The sequence below is a fragment of the Abramis brama genome, assembly GCF_963993115.1.
Source record: "Abramis brama genome assembly, chromosome: 1".
In the NCBI taxonomy this organism is placed as follows: domain Eukaryota; kingdom Metazoa; phylum Chordata; class Actinopteri; order Cypriniformes; family Leuciscidae; genus Abramis; species Abramis brama.
Window position 1 is genome coordinate 8,795,589 of NC_139963.1, and position 16,140 is coordinate 8,811,728.

At 36.7% G+C, this 16,140-nt stretch overlaps 1 protein-coding gene across 1 annotated transcript in view; it reads right to left on the reverse strand.

Annotated features, from left to right (window-relative positions):
- LOC311083601 (uncharacterized protein) overlaps window positions 1-16,140 on the reverse strand; it is a 45,720-nt gene that overhangs the window by 17,403 nt on the left and 12,177 nt on the right. The window contains 3 exon segments of the mRNA XM_084115265.1: window positions 2,644-2,805; window positions 3,842-4,015; window positions 5,738-5,911. Of these exon segments, the coding sequence (XP_083971391.1) occupies window positions 2,644-2,805; window positions 3,842-4,015; window positions 5,738-5,911 (510 nt within the window).

The window sequence follows — 16,140 nt, forward strand, 5'->3', positions numbered from 1 at the left end:
AGCCTACAGCTAAACTCTTTGTGGACAGCAGTGTTGGGCAACTTACTGAAAACTAGTAATTAGTTACAGTTACTATTGTTGTGAAATTGCCTTTTTATTTTACACCAGTAGTTATAGGGTTAATGCGGTGAGTTCGGAAAAGGCCAGGTAGAGAGAAAGTTGTTCTTGTGTTCCAATTAAAAGTTCAGGAACGAAGCCTCCCTTGTCTGTCGTTCTTCAGACGTTACAATATTTATTTTGTCCGTCAAAAGCAGCGCAGAAAAAAGAGCCTCTGCACTTCACTGGACCACTTCACTGCTGCTCACGCGACGCTCCTGCTCCCGGTGTGAACGCAATCATTAGCCGATTTGGCCTCGTCGATAATACTTGACAGATTAGATGAATTTCTAATAAAAGTGCAGGTAGGCAGACACCGATTAAGTGCATGACCATGCATACACTCGCACAAATGCGACCATGTCAAATTTTAACTCGCACATTCTCAAACAATGGTCGCATTTGTCGACCATTTTGGCCGCAGTCTGAAGCCCTGCAGTGGTTCTGAAACCTGTCCTGGAGTACCACTATTTTAGTATTTTGAGACATTTTGAGACATTTTGTATGTCTCCCTCATCTATTACACCTGATTCAACTCATGAGCTCATTAGAGACTGCAATACCTGAAATGGTGTGTCAGATATAGGGAGACATACAACATGTGCAGGGCTGGTGGCACTCCGGGACAGGTTTGAGAACCACTGCTTTAAATAGTTTACTATACTTAGGATATTAATATCCATAGAAAATTAATACCCAGTTATGGCCCATTAAAATGATCACTGGTCAATTAATTTGATCAGCCGTAAAACAGTGATTCTTTTAAAATTTCCTACAAAAACCACAGCATGTGAGTGAAGCGGTGTGACGCTCCGCTCAATATTCGACTCTATGCCAGTGCGCTCGCTCATTCACTCACGGCCCAAGCGAACGATCCACTCATGTACCACTCACTCACACCAGTAAAACTACCTTCGCTCAAATCCCACTCCGGCATGACATTTATCTGTATTATATGTCTTTGTTTGTAATGAATTTCTTGAATAAATGTCTCAGTTACAGATGGCCTATAAATAAAAGTTAGATATTTGTGGTTTTATTGTTGTGCTATTTGCTATCTCAGTTTCCCCACACTCACTTTCAATTTATTCTCCATCTTTGTTCTAAACTTAGATGTCAACAGTGTCTTTATGTACAAGGTGTGCAACTTCATTAAAAATAATATTTTAATTCTATAACCTCAGATATATTGCTTATTTCACATATTCTTGAACCTCACTGGTTCTTGCCAAAGCTCAAATGTGCTGCATAACACAAGAGTGAAGCTCATTGGTTCTTGCGGAAGCTCAAACGTGCTTCATAACACAAGAGTGAAGCTCATTGGTTCTTGCGGAAGCTCAAACGTCCTGCAGAAACTACAGCAATAAGTTACAATGACACATTTTTTTTAACATCTCATGCACAACCACAGAACCAGAGCTACACTGTCTTGCAGAAGCACAGATAAATAAAAAAAATCAGCACGTCTCTCAACAATGGTGGCAATATTTAAAAAAAAATGTTATTCATAATGCAGTGCATGCTGGGAATTTTATACACTCCTAGAAGCATTGCGACATGAAACTTTTGATTGTCACCATTGTTGAGATTCATGTGCTGATTATTGATGTTGATGTCTGTGTCTAAGTCAAGGAGGAGTTTGAAATGTTTTAATGCACTCTATTATTTCAATATCCTTCATAATAAATGTTTACAGAAACATTGCTGGATTTCATGTTGTAAATTCACAGCTATGTGTTTAATAAATATTAAATTGCCATAAATTCAAAGCTTATACACAGAATGAGAACATTGAATCAGATGTCCAGCAAATACTGATCTACATCATGGTGTCTACAAACTTTATTAAATTTAATAAAACACCAACAACTAAATATCTGTTAATTCTCAACAAGAACTTTTGTACATGTCTGAAAGAAATAATCGTAAACTGGTTTGTAAACTGTTTTCACACTCTGTGGCTGGAAGTCAGTTGTAGTTCTTGTGTTTCTCTTTTTTCTGTTCTTGTTTCTCTGTCCATCAGTGATTCTGCTTATCAGGTGTTCATCAGTGTCTGAATTCACTCACTTTTTATTCACTCTGTCAAGTGGACTATATTTTTGAACTAATGTAGGGAATAGTGATTGAGGGTATAGGGTGTGATTATAAAAAAAAAAGGTTCTCACACATCAAGCAAGCATGTCTGAGCTTCCGTTTAGCATAACTGATGTGTGCATTGATGAATTTTTATATAAAATAAAAGAGTCAATTAACTCTGTTCATCATATGAAGCGATCATGTCTCTTCAGAAAATTTGGATTAAACTAAATTCAAATAGATCAGTTTCACAATCTCTTTATAAACTTGTTGAAGCGTTGAAGTGGTAACACTGTCAATGGAGGGACAGAAATATCTCAGATTTTATTAAAAATGTCTTCATTTCTGTTCTGAAAATGAATGAAAGTCTTACAGGTTTGGAACAATATGAGGGTGAGTAAATAAACTAACCCTTTAAAAAAATAAAACCAATCACACCAGACAGGATTATTGTTATATTACTTAACATACTTGAGTTTGTCCAGATGGTTGAGAGTATCAGAGAGCAGCTTCAGTCCTGATTCTCCTGGGTGATTGTAGCTCAGATCCAGCTCTCTCAGGTGTGAAGGGTTTGAACTCAGAGCTGAAGCCAGAGCAGCAAAACCTTCTTCTGTCACCATACACTGAGATAATCTACAACAACAGTAAGTGTCCATGTTAGTGTGCTTTACCTACTGGTGGCCTCTGATTGATTTTAATGAAATCACAGAGTTGTAAAATGTGCAAAACTCAGCCACAAATTATCTTAAGGATCTAATTGTACGTTATAATTTCAAAATAAAAAAACTATTTTACCCATAAAATCTAAAAGAATTAACCCTCTGGGGTCGACAGACATACCGGCACCTTTTGGTGGATTTATTCACAAAGCAGCAAACGACTTAAAAGACAAATTTGTGTAATTTATGGTAATACAGTTATACAGCAATACATCATTCGAAACTGTAAAAAGTTTACTTTCATTTGTGTCCACGTGCAATCAATGCAAAACAAACAGGATGTTTTTTGCCATCTCTATGAACTTTTTTCTGCAGTGCCTCAAAAAAGAAACCAAAACTCAGCGAAAATTTGTCAAATAGACATGAGCAATATGTCTATAGATACATGTAAGTGTCTACTTTTAAATTATCCTATTCAAAATGAAAACAAATTTTCTCTGTTTATATAATCTGTATAAGAGATTGATGTTGAAAGAAAGAAAAAGTCAGACTTTGTGAACATTATATGTTTTAACAGGTGGTTTATTTGTGCTTTCCTGTGTTTATTTTAACTGGCCTAGTCCTGTCTGGCACCCAAACGATTTGATTTAAAACAAGTTATTTAATTATTTATTTAAATTGTTTTTTGGGGGGACCGTCTCAGGCCACAGACAAGGGACACGCTGGACAGATGGCCATTCCACCACAGGGCTCACACACAGACACATATATTCACACCTATGGACAATTTACTGTCTCCAATTCACTTATTGGATTGTGTGGAAAACCGAAGTGCAAGGAGGAAACCCACACCAACACAGAGAGAAATGCAAACTCCACACAGAAAGGCATTTAATTACATATGCATAACGGCATTTGGAGTATAGATTGATGTGAAAAAATAAAGCTTTTCAGAATAAGTTTGCCACAATATGTCCTTGTGTGGTTATTTTTCACAGACCCTCAAGTACCTCAGTATGTTGAGTTGACAGTTTAGACTATTCAGTCCAGCACAGAGCAGCTTCACTCCTGAATCCAACAGGTAATTGTTACTAAGGTCCAGCTCTATCAGGGAGGAGTTTGATGACTGTAGAACTGAAGACACAATTTCACAGCACTGATTGGTGAGCTTGCAGTGTGCCAACCTAAATAGGGGGGAGAATTAAGAAACAAATCATTACAAAAACAATATTATTAATACAGACTGGTGTTTTAGGGCACTGTATGCATTGTCTAATGTTTTTGAAAAAGGGTCTGCAAAGAACATGAATGTAAAGGCCCTGATATACTTCAAGGGAAATCATTCTCCCCAAAAAACTATTTATTTAAATCAATAACAATTTCAGAGATCATTACTTTTTTTTTATTTGGTTCTCTTTCACACATACAAAGAAATACATAAGCAGTAAACTCGTGCAAATATGTCAGTTGGTAGAAAACAGGGTTTCAGCAACATTAGATTTACATGTCTACATTAATTCGGAAATTTGGGATGCGGTGAGAAATAATCCTGGAAGAATCTATCTCAGAAAAAGAACGAAACTGTGGTTTCGGTTTCATTTTGAGGGACTTGATACATCCGAGGATATAATTTATGATGAGCAAGTTATTTATTTTAACATTAGAAAATATGCTTTTTTTCACATAAACATGCATTATAAAAAAGTGAAATTGCAGTTGTTGCTTTAAGGAGGCATTTCTAACTGATTCAACCTATAAATTCTAATTTTGTTGTTGTAACCTAATTCAGTCAGGTTTATTTAACATAAAACAAGGGAATGCTGTTTTAACTTAACTGAGTTACATTGACCCAATATACAATTTCCAATAAAGCTCAGGATGGACATTCGACACATGCACACTTTGACTGCACCAGACCTATAGAGGGCAGTATAGTCATGACTCGTTTCTGCTACAGGAAATCTGCTCTGAATGACCAAGAAGGAGAAAAGGTTTGTGTTTGCCTGCTCCTTGTAATCGTCAGATTTTGCTTCGATGAGAAATTGTGATTTGGGATTATTATACTCATTATGTTGCATCAAAGTGAAAATCACAATTGACATTATACAACAAACATACACTCAAAAAAATCTGTTTTGCCTCTTGTTCAGTTTAATTAATTAAAATGAGCTAAAGTATCACAATTTAACTTAAAGCATCATAAGCCTAAATAGATTGTATAGCCATTGCTGCCAATTTTGAAAAATATTCACACCTCTTATTTATTTTATTTTTTCATGTTGCAAACTTATGCTGCCTGTAGTGTTTTATGTTATTTTTTTCGACATCAATCTACACTATATAATGAAAAAGCAAAAATAAATAAATAAATAAAAATAAACAGATTTGTGGTACTGAAATATTTACTTTGCTTAAGTACACAAAGCCTTAACTCTTATTTTTAGTTATTCTTACTTATTTAAAGCACCTAATGTGGTGCAGATTAAAGATTAAAGTCTTTTGGGGTATGATGCCACAAGATTTGCACATCTGGATTTGTGGATTTTCTCCCATTCTTCTTTGCAGGGTTTTCTCATGCTCTGTGAGGTTGGATGGGGACCGTCTCAGGCCACAGACAAGGGACACCCTGGACAGATGGCCAGTCCACCACAGGGCTCACACACAGACACATATATTCACACCTATGGACAATTTACTGTCTCCAATTTACTTATTGGATTGTGGGGAAAAACGGAGTGCAAGGAGGAAACCCACACCAACACAGAGAGAAAATGCAAACTCCACACAGAAGGGCATTTAATTACAAATCTATTTAAGTATAGATTGATGTGAAAAAATTAAGCATTTCAGAATAAGTTTGCCACAATATGTCCTTGTGTGGTTATTTTTCACAGACCCTCAAGTACCTCAGTATGTTGAGTTGACAGTTTAGACTATTCAGTCCAGCACAGAGCAGCTTCACTCCTGAATCCTGCAGGTCATTGTTACTCAGGTCCAGCTCTCTCAGGGAGGAGTTTGATGACTGTAGAGCTGAAGACACAATTTCACAGCACTGACCAGTGAGCTTACAGTGTGCCAACCTAAACAGGGTAGAAATGAGAAGCAAATCATTACAAAAACAATATTATTAATGCAGACTGGTGTTTTTAGAGAACTGTATGCATTGTCTCATGTTTTTGAGAAAGGGTCTGCAAAGAACATGAATGTAAAGGCCCTGATATACTTCAAGGGAAATCGGTCTCCCCAAAAAACTATTTAAATCAATAATAATAAATAAATAAATAACTTGTTTTAAATCAAATCGTTCGGGTGCCAGACAAGAGTAGGCCTGTCAAAATAAACCTGGGACAGCATAACTAACCCACCTGTTACATACAACAAAACAAAATATTTCACAGAGTCTGACTTTTTCTGTCTTTCAACATAAAAGGGTTTAAACAACACCCCTCAAAGAAGGAGAAGAAATCAACAATCGTTGAACAATTTCAGTCACCACCACTGGTTCCCACATACATAAAAATAGATAAGCAGTGAACCCTTGCAGATACATCAGTTGGTAGTAACAGTGATTCAGCAACAGTAGATTCACATATCCACATTAACTCCACATGATTTAATGTAAAAGAAAACATTAAATAAGCAGTTAGAAGTAGAAGGTGTAAACAACCAAACAAAAATAAAATATATATCAATCTTAGTAAACTTGGAAAAGTAGCTGCAATAGACACATCGGAAGTTTATATTAAAAAAGCAAGTGCGTTAGTGTGTGTGTGTCTGTGAGCGTGTGTGCTGAAATGTTTGTGTGAGAGAATGGCTTTGAGTCACTGAAGTTTAACAGAACGCAAAGTTTCTGAAAAGTCTCCTGCGACCACAGTGGATGATCAAATACTCCACTCCACACAGCAACTCAAACTTTTCACTCCTCTCAGACAACCCTTTCGCGAGAACTACATTCACTTGTGGCGTCTCTCCCCATGTGCACTTGCCTCACCCTTATATTTGCTTCTACCAATAATTGATGCAAGCCTCCTTTACGTCAATGAGTTGACAAAATGAGAGTGAAAGTAAAATTTAAGTTTGAGTGAGTTTTCTGCTTTTCCACATGGTAAACACCTTCAAACTATCATTGGTCCATGGTCTTCTTTGACATGGAAATCTTCAGTTCATTTCTTCAGTCCCTTGAGGTCTGTAAGTAAAAACCTGAACACACTGGAGAGTATTTTTATAGTAGAAAATAAAATTGTAATTACAATTTAAAGAGACACTGACAATGTTTTTCATGTTTAATACTGTAAAGCTGCTTCCTTTTAAAAAAATCTATTGTATAATAAAACACAATAGATTGTAATAATATAACATAATAATATAATAATAAATAATCTATTTTCCCTCAGGCTATATTCAGTATGAACAGTTAAAACTCATAACTATAAATTGTCTGTTATAGCTGTCCAGTTATCTCACATAATATCTCAAAATTGTACATCTGTAAATAACATCTTAAGGCGAGACACTACAGGTGAATAGGGTAAAATTTTTAACTAGCAGATATCACCATGAAACTTTCCCAATTGATTACCTACATTAAAGGGATACTCTACCGTTTTTTCATATTAAACTATGTTATTCGCTTATCTAAGACGAGTTGATACATTCCTCTCTCATCTCAGTGCGTGCACTTAATCGCTCTAGCGTGCGGTGACACTTTGAAAGCACTTAGCTTACCCCAGTATATTCAATGGTATCTAGCAGCAATGAATTTAGAAGTGACCAAACACATCAACGTTTTCCCTATTTAAAAACAGTTACATGAGTAGTTATACGACCAAGTATGGTGACACAAAATAAAACGTGGCGCTTTTCTAAGCGGGTTAAAAAGGATAACTATAATGTATGGCGGAATAGCACTTTTGGAAGTACTTCGACCGGCGCAGTAAAAAGTCACGCCTGATCCTCTTCCTCTCACTTCTGTCAATAGAGGAAAGAGGATCAGGCGTGACTTTTTACTGCGCCGAGTCGAAGTACTTCCAAAAGTGCTATTACGCCATACATTATATTCGATTTTTGCCGTAATCAAGCAGCCCAAATATATATGTACAGGCGCGTCTTAAAAAATGTGAATATATGCAATATTTTTCATCAGCTATTTAATAAAGTGAAAATGTAATATATTCTAAAGTATTACATGTGTTTAGTTTACATGTAAACTAAAATGTTTCAAACCTTTGCTTATGTAAATGTCGATAACTACAGACTATAGCTAAAAAAAAAAAAATCCTTTTATCTCAAAATATTAAAATATCTAATTTCAAACGTGATTAAATTACCATTCATACCAGGTATCTCTCGGTCTAGTTCAGTACTCTCAACCACAATCATGGGGAAGTCTGCTGAATTGACAGTTGTCCAGAAGACAATCATTGACACAAGGAGGGAAGTCACAAAAGATCGTTTTGTGTTCCCAGAGCTCTGTATCGAAGCATATTCATGGGAAGTGTACTGGAAGGAAAAGGTGCACAAGCAACAGGGATGACCACAGCCTTGAGAAGATTGTCAAGTGAAGCAGATTCAAGAACTTGGGAGAGCATCACAAGGAGTGGACTGAAGCTGGAGTCAGTGCATCAAGAGCCACCACGCACAGACGTCTTCAGGAAATGGGCTACAACTGGCATATTCCTAGTACCAAGCCACTTCTGAACCCGAGACAACGTCTGAAGCGTCTTACCTGGGCTAAAGAGAAAAAGACCTGGACTGTGGCTCAGTGGTCCAAAGTCCTCTTTTCAGATAAAAGTTAATTTTGCATTTCATTTGGAAGTGTCTGGAGGAAGAGTGGAGAGACACATAAACCAACTTGCTTGAGGTCCAGTGTGAAGTGATTCCCTCCAGCAACTTCATCACGGAAGGGAACGCACGTGCTAATAGGAGCATCTAAATGCAAGTACACAATCTCCTTATTCTTGCTGAACTGGTGCAAATCTTATTAACCCTCTGGGGTCGGCAAACTTGTCGGCGCGTTTTGCTCGATTTTTTTCACATAGCAGCAAAATAGACTTAAAATACTCTGTCATTTTTGGTCATACATACTTAAGAAATATGAAAAAATAAACTGTTAAATCTCTACTTTTTTTATGTGTCCACTTACAATCAAATCAAAACATTGTGCTTTTGTAAAATAAAGAAAATAAACAGGGTGTGCTTTCTTTCTGCCTCCCAGTCTCTGTGAACTTTTTTTCTGGTGCACGTTTCTAAACTTAAACAAAACTCAGCGAATACTAGTCACCAAGGCATAAGCTATATATCTTTATAATCATTTAAGTGTGTACTTTTAAATGATCTAATTCAAAACGAAAACAATTATTCTCTGTTTATCTAATCTATATGAAAAGAGAGAGATGTCAGTCGTTCTCATTTCAGCTCATTATAGCTCATTATCTGCTAATGTGAACACTGAGAGCGTGCACTATTCAAACGCAAATGATCTGAGACAATACATGCAAAGGTGTCAACACCCACATCAATTCGATAAAACACACCAGGTTTAATCAGATTAAAGTACTTTACGTCATCTTGCGAGGCTGTGAGGAATAATCCTGGGAAATTTACCTCAGAAATGCTGGTTTAGTTTCACTTTGAGGAGCAACGGATCCAGCTGAGGATTGTGAATAGTACGTTTTTTTATTCTAAAGTGCTTTGTTCTAATGGACTGCATTTATATAACTCTTTCACAGACCTATGGCCACCAAAGCGCTTTACATATAGCCTCACATTCACCCATTCACTCACTCTTTTATACACCAACGGCGGTGTCAGCCATGCAAGGCGCCATACAGCTCATCGGGAGCAGCTGGGGTTAGGTGTCTTGCTCATGGACACCTCGACACTTGGTCAGGTGGAACCGGGGATTGAATCACCAACCTTCCGGTTTGTAGACAACCTACATAAACCACTGAGCCACTGCCACCCCTGCTAATGAATGAATGAATGAACGGCACAGATGCGCGCTGTTGTTTACTACAGCTCGCAAAAAGACTGTTTAAATATGAATCGTGTGTCTGTGTGAATGAACAGCACAGATGCGCGCTGTTGTTTACTATGTTTCAGACGAAATATGAAAGACAACATTTCGTTGACTAGTTTTGGATAGATTATAAAGATTTTTCCTGTAAAATAAACAACTGCCAAGCTTTTGTTAGCCAGTTTCTGCTCATATGTTAAATATATAGTATGTTTTGTCAAAAATAAACTCATCAACTAAGATGTTATTATAGTGTTTGTTCCAATGTAGGCTATTTCAAACTAATGAATCCTTAACTCTGAAATCCATATGATAAAATGTATACTTTAAAAAAAAAATATTACACTTAAAATATTGTTAAAATTGTAAAATTCCCTGCATAGGAGTTTATTGATAATATCACCACCTCTGGGTGGGGGTGTGATTTTCTCAATTCCCCAAAACTTCAATAATGCAGGGGGGACCATGATTGGCCTGCTTATAGTGCCTCGCCATGGCATATGTTAAATTCTGGGTACGAATTGCTGTTTTGTGTTCAGCTATCCTTAGTTTAAGTTGACGTTTTGTTTGACCTATGTACACCAGTCCACAGGGACACTTTAGAAGGTATACTACGTGAGTACTGTTACAATTTATAAATGAAGAAATAGAATATTTCTTACCAGTGCGGGGATGTGAAAAATCTTTTGCATTGGTCGAATTGGAGAATTGCGCACAGTTGCCACATTTATAGAAACCCAGGGGTGGGCTGGGGAGCCAAGTAGTCGAGGGTGGGGTAGTCATATCTGAGTGGACCAATCGGTCGCGAATGTTACGGGCGCCTCTGAATATGAACCTAGGCGGCTCAGCGCAGATGTCTTTAAGTGTCGGGTCACTGTTAAGAACATGCCAATGCTTGCGAATAATGTTTTTTATTCTTCCTGCTGCTGGAGTGTAGCTAGTGGAAAAAAATACTTTGGATGTCATGTGTGGCTTAGCTTTTTTCTTTAACAATGAGGCGCGCGGGTCTGTATTTAGAGCCCTATCCCATGCTTTAGTAATGTCAGCTTTATCATAACCTCGTTGTTCGAAAAGACGCGCTAGATGGGCTGCTTTTGACATAAATTCACTTGTGGTACTACAATTTCTTCTGACTCGCAGGAACTGGCCCACTGGTATATTGCGAACCAAATGAGGCAAGTGATTACTGTCTGCTCAATATACTGTCTGCTAGGAAAACTATATATTTACAAGGTAGATGTAAAAAAAATCTTAATAGGTCATTATAAGCCTTCTCATTAAATTATTTATTATTGTTTTTTATTAGTGACACATTTTGGGAGAGGATATATTCCCAAACTTTATGAAAATACAGTATGAGAATTAACTGCACAATTACTAGAAATGTTTACCTTAGATATACAATTTGCATGTATAAAAAATAAAAATAAAATTTAAGATGTTTCCAACTCTGAACCAATTATGTCGAATGGCCCATATAGCCTATTTGAACAGGATTTGTTTCCAGGTGTGACTATGTACTAAAAATGTGCTTTTGACTTTCATTTATATTTTGATTATATATATATACACATATATATATATATATACACATATATATATATATATATATATATATATATATATATATATATATATATATATATATATATATATATATATATATATATATATATATATACATATACATATATATACACACACACACACACACATTCACACCCCCACGCATATTGCCTTTCCAAACAAAAAGTGTCTTACAAAATTTAAATCAATGTATTGTTTTATGTGAATGATTAAGCAAGGTGATTTTCAGATCATTTTGAAGAAAAAACTCTGAGGCGACAACATCCATTAGTCAAAAGTTTTGTGGACACATATTTAGTATGTGTTTTGTGGCCTTATTTCAGAAACTTACATTTTTAGTTTTTTCAATAACCATGCATAAACATTATTCTCTCATACAAACATGTACATACATGTTGCTCACATATTATGGTAGCCCTGTTTGTGCTAAATAGAGTGTAATGACACCTTTGCCATTAATATGTTTATAAGCAACTGAAAAAAGCACAAATGTCAGGGCATGTCAGAACATCTCAAGGACCCCAAAAGCACCTTAGACCCCAGAGGGTTAAGCAAACTAACTAAGGTTGAATTTCTAGAGTATTGATTCTCTCAGGTTGCGGTCAAGAAATAGTGTCTAATGCTAGACATTTGTGACTCCATTCATACTCCGTTAATAACATCACTTTCTTCTGCCACTGTTTGAATGAATGTTTGTGTTTTCATTAGATTAGTTTGTGTGTATTAGATAAAGTCTTGTTTGATTTTACATATATTGTGCGTCTTGTGCTGTGTGCTTACAAGTTACTGCCTTAAACTGTAGATTTTGTTACCTTGCTCATAATCAGTGATCATAATTTTATGATATTATTACCATAGGCCACGGGATGATAATATGTCCAAAATTGATAAAATACCCTAATCTCAATTTATCGGTGGACGAATAGTTGATAAAGTGTTAAATATTAATTCTGAATCATTTGCATATTAATTCGGTTCTTGTTCACTGTAATTTAATCACCCTTTGAGTTATATTGATCCTAGTTCCCTTACACCGCAGAGAAATGTTACGGATGGTTTTATTTCAACCGCACGCACTGAAACACAAGCAGTTCTGCACATTCACATTTTTCAGAACGAACAGAACCTGTCTTTGTTTTAGTGCATGCACAAGAATAAAACTAATGTTCCAGTTAATGTAATTGCATCCTGCAGCGTTAATGAAAGATCATGTCAGATAAAATGGAAAAATATTCTGCAGATGATATTTAATGTTGTGTCAGCTGGCTTTATTTCTTCAACAGCTTCAAGTTTAACGCGCTTTCATGTTTTATACAGTTTCAGGTTTATTTTCATGCACCACTTATTGCGCCTATATTGAGACTTTTCTCGGAAATTCGCAGTCTTTAAATCCATATAATTTGTGCTGTCATTGATGCAAAATCGGTTTGCTTATAGCAGGACTTGTAACAGTAAAGGAAGAACACAAAGTAACCCAAGTTTGCGTGATGAATATATGCGTGGTGGCGCAACTGGTAAATCGAGTGAGCTTGTGTCGCAGCGACTCGTGTTCTGATTCCAGTCAGTAGTGGTTCCTACAATCAATGTACATATATCTGTTCTCATTTTCTCACTGATGAGATGAGAGTTAAAATGTCAGTAAAAGGCAAATTCTTAAGCTGTACCATTATTTATAAAGATTACTTTATTGTATTTGGAGCGCACTAATGATGCCATTAGCACACTTCAAGTGTACTTGAAATGCCATTACAATGTGTTTTAAAAGCACTAAAAGTTTAATTAGTTGTTCCAATTTAGTAGACTTTAAGTATACCAATTTATAGTAGGCCAAAAATACACTTAGTTATACTTAAAGGTATAGCGGAGGATTTTTTACTTCCGGGTGGATCACCTATACTATTGGTCCTCCTAATTGTCAATCATTCTGGTGAATCAATCAAACTTATTCAAAAAGTGGAGAGGGCGGGTCTTATCTAAAATTCAGAAAGATCCTCCACTATACCTTTAAGTACATATGAATAAATTGTCCTTAAGTATATTATTTTTTCACTAGGGAAGACAACTGTCTGTCCTTATCCTCAAACTCCTCTTACCCTCATTCCTTCACCTTTAACTCTTGCTTCACTTTTTTCATCCAAAATAGCAAAGCTCATCTATGTCCTTTAAAGGGATGGTTTGGAGTAAAATCAACCTAGGGTCCTAGGGCTGCACAATATATTGAAATTATCGAAATATTGCAAATGTATACATCGCGATATGCATATCTATATCTACTGCAATAACTGTGGTCATGAACAAAAGACAAAGAGAAAATCACTCACTGCTCTGAATAACTTTTGTAGCTTAAATAAGAATCAGTATATATTTAATTCATACAGTGAAAACTAAGCAGTGTTTATTTTTGCATTTGATTATTCAAGTTTCTGTTGTTTGATAAACCTAATGTAGGCCTACCTGAAACCCTGAACCCCGTGGTTTACACTGATGTAAAAACAACACTTCTTATACTACAGTAAAACACTGCTGTTCACTTTCAGAAGCTATAGGGATGTTTTCTTGTCACAAAAAGAATGTGAAACACATATGTAGGTTATATCATTTTAAATATATTTTAAAGATAATTTAAGTTTATTTTACACACTTTAAGCATTATCGTATCGCATATCGAATATCGCATTATTTAATGAGTTATCGAATATTGCATTTTTCTTTAATATCGTGCAGCCCTATAGGGTCCTTTGCACCATGACATCGAGCCAAACACCCCACCAGAGCCTTTTTTCCCTTGGTTGAACATTATGATGTTCAACCAAACATCCTATGATGTATCTCGCAAATTACCCCACTAATAATGCCCAGAATGGTACCAAACTTTTACAGTAGTACAAATAGGTTCTGTACTCATAAAACAAGGCATTGGAAAGTTTGTAAGTACATCAGGAGTTTATTTCAATAACTCTTGCCTGACGCTCATGCTACTGCTAACCCGGACACCGACATCACTTCAGTGAGTTGAGAAAAGCACGTAAGCACGATGCATAAGGATGTAGTGTAACGACACCCAGTTCCAGGAATGCACTAATATTTTGTTGGTAGTACCAGTTTATAACAATTATTAGTTAACACTAAGTTGTCAACACTTCGGAAAATAATTCGTTGTTACACTACATCCTTATGCATACAAATAGAAATTTGGAGCCATTCGGCTGATATCTCTAAATAAGCTCTAACTTTAAAAATGTTCAACCAAGGGAAAAAAGGCTTCTGGGGGGGTGTTTGGATCGATGTCATGGTGCAAAGGACCCTAGGTTGATTTTACTCAGAACCATCCCTTTAACTGTGCTAAAGCTCTGATTTCTAAGTGAACAATTCAACAACTACTGTTGACACCTGTGAGGAGAGGGTATTTGTGTAAAGAGCTTGGCATTTTGAAATATGTTGCTTTCCAAAGAGATTAAAGAGATTTTACAGTAATTTTGAATGTTGTACTTAATACAGAGAACTGTGTGTAGTGTTTTAATATGATATACAGTGAGGAAAATAAGTATTTGAACACCCTGCTATTTTGCAAGTTCTCCCACTTGGAAATCATGGAGGGGTCTGAAATTGTCATCGTAGGTGCATGTCTACTGTGAGAGACATAATCTAAAAAAAAAAAAATCCAGAAATCACAATATATGATTTTTTAACTATTTATTTGTATGATACAGCTGCAAATAAGTATTTGAACACCTGTCTATCAGCTAGAATTCTGACCCTCAAAGACCTGTTAGTCTGCCTTTAAAATGTCCACCTCCACTCCATTTATTATCCTAAATTAGATGCACATGTTTGAGGTCGTTAGCTGCATAGACACCTGTCCACCCCATACAATCAGTAAGAATCCAACTACTATCATGGCCAAGACCAAAGAGCTGTCCAAAGACACTAGAGACAAAATTGTACACCTCCACAAGGCTGGAAAGGGCTACGGGGAAATTGCCAAGCAGCTTGGTGAAAAAAGGTCCACTGTTGGAGCAATCATTAGAAAATGGAAGAAGCTAAACATGACTGTCAATCTCCCTCCGACTGGGGCTCAATGCAAGATCTCACCTCGTGGGGTCTCAATGATCCTAAGAAAGGTGAGAAATCAGCTCAGAACTACACGGGAGGAGCTGGTCAATGACCTGAAAAGAGCTGGGACCACCGTTTCCAAGGTTACTGTTGGTAATACACTAAGACGTCATGGTTTGAAATCATGAACATACACATGAACATGCACCCTGCTTAAAACAGCACATGTCAAGGCCCGTCTTAAGTTTGCCAATGACCATTTGGATGATCCAGAGGAGTCATGGGAGAAAGTCATGTGGTCAGATGAGACCAAAATAGAACTTTTTGGTCATAATTCCACTAAACGTGTTTGGAGGAAGAAGAATGATGAGTACCATCCCAAGAACACCATCCCTACTGTGAAGCATGGGGCTGGTAGCATCATGCTTTGGAGGTGTTTTTCTGCACATGGGACAGGGCGACTGCACTGTATTAAGGAGAGGATGACCGGGGCCATGTATTGCGAGATTTTGGGGAACAACCTCCTTCCCTCAGTTAGAGCATTGAAGATGGGTCGAGGCTGGGTCTTCCAACATGACAATGACCCGAAGCACACAGCCAGGATAACCAAGGAGTGGCTCTGTAAGAAGCATATCAAGGTTCTGGTGTGGCCTA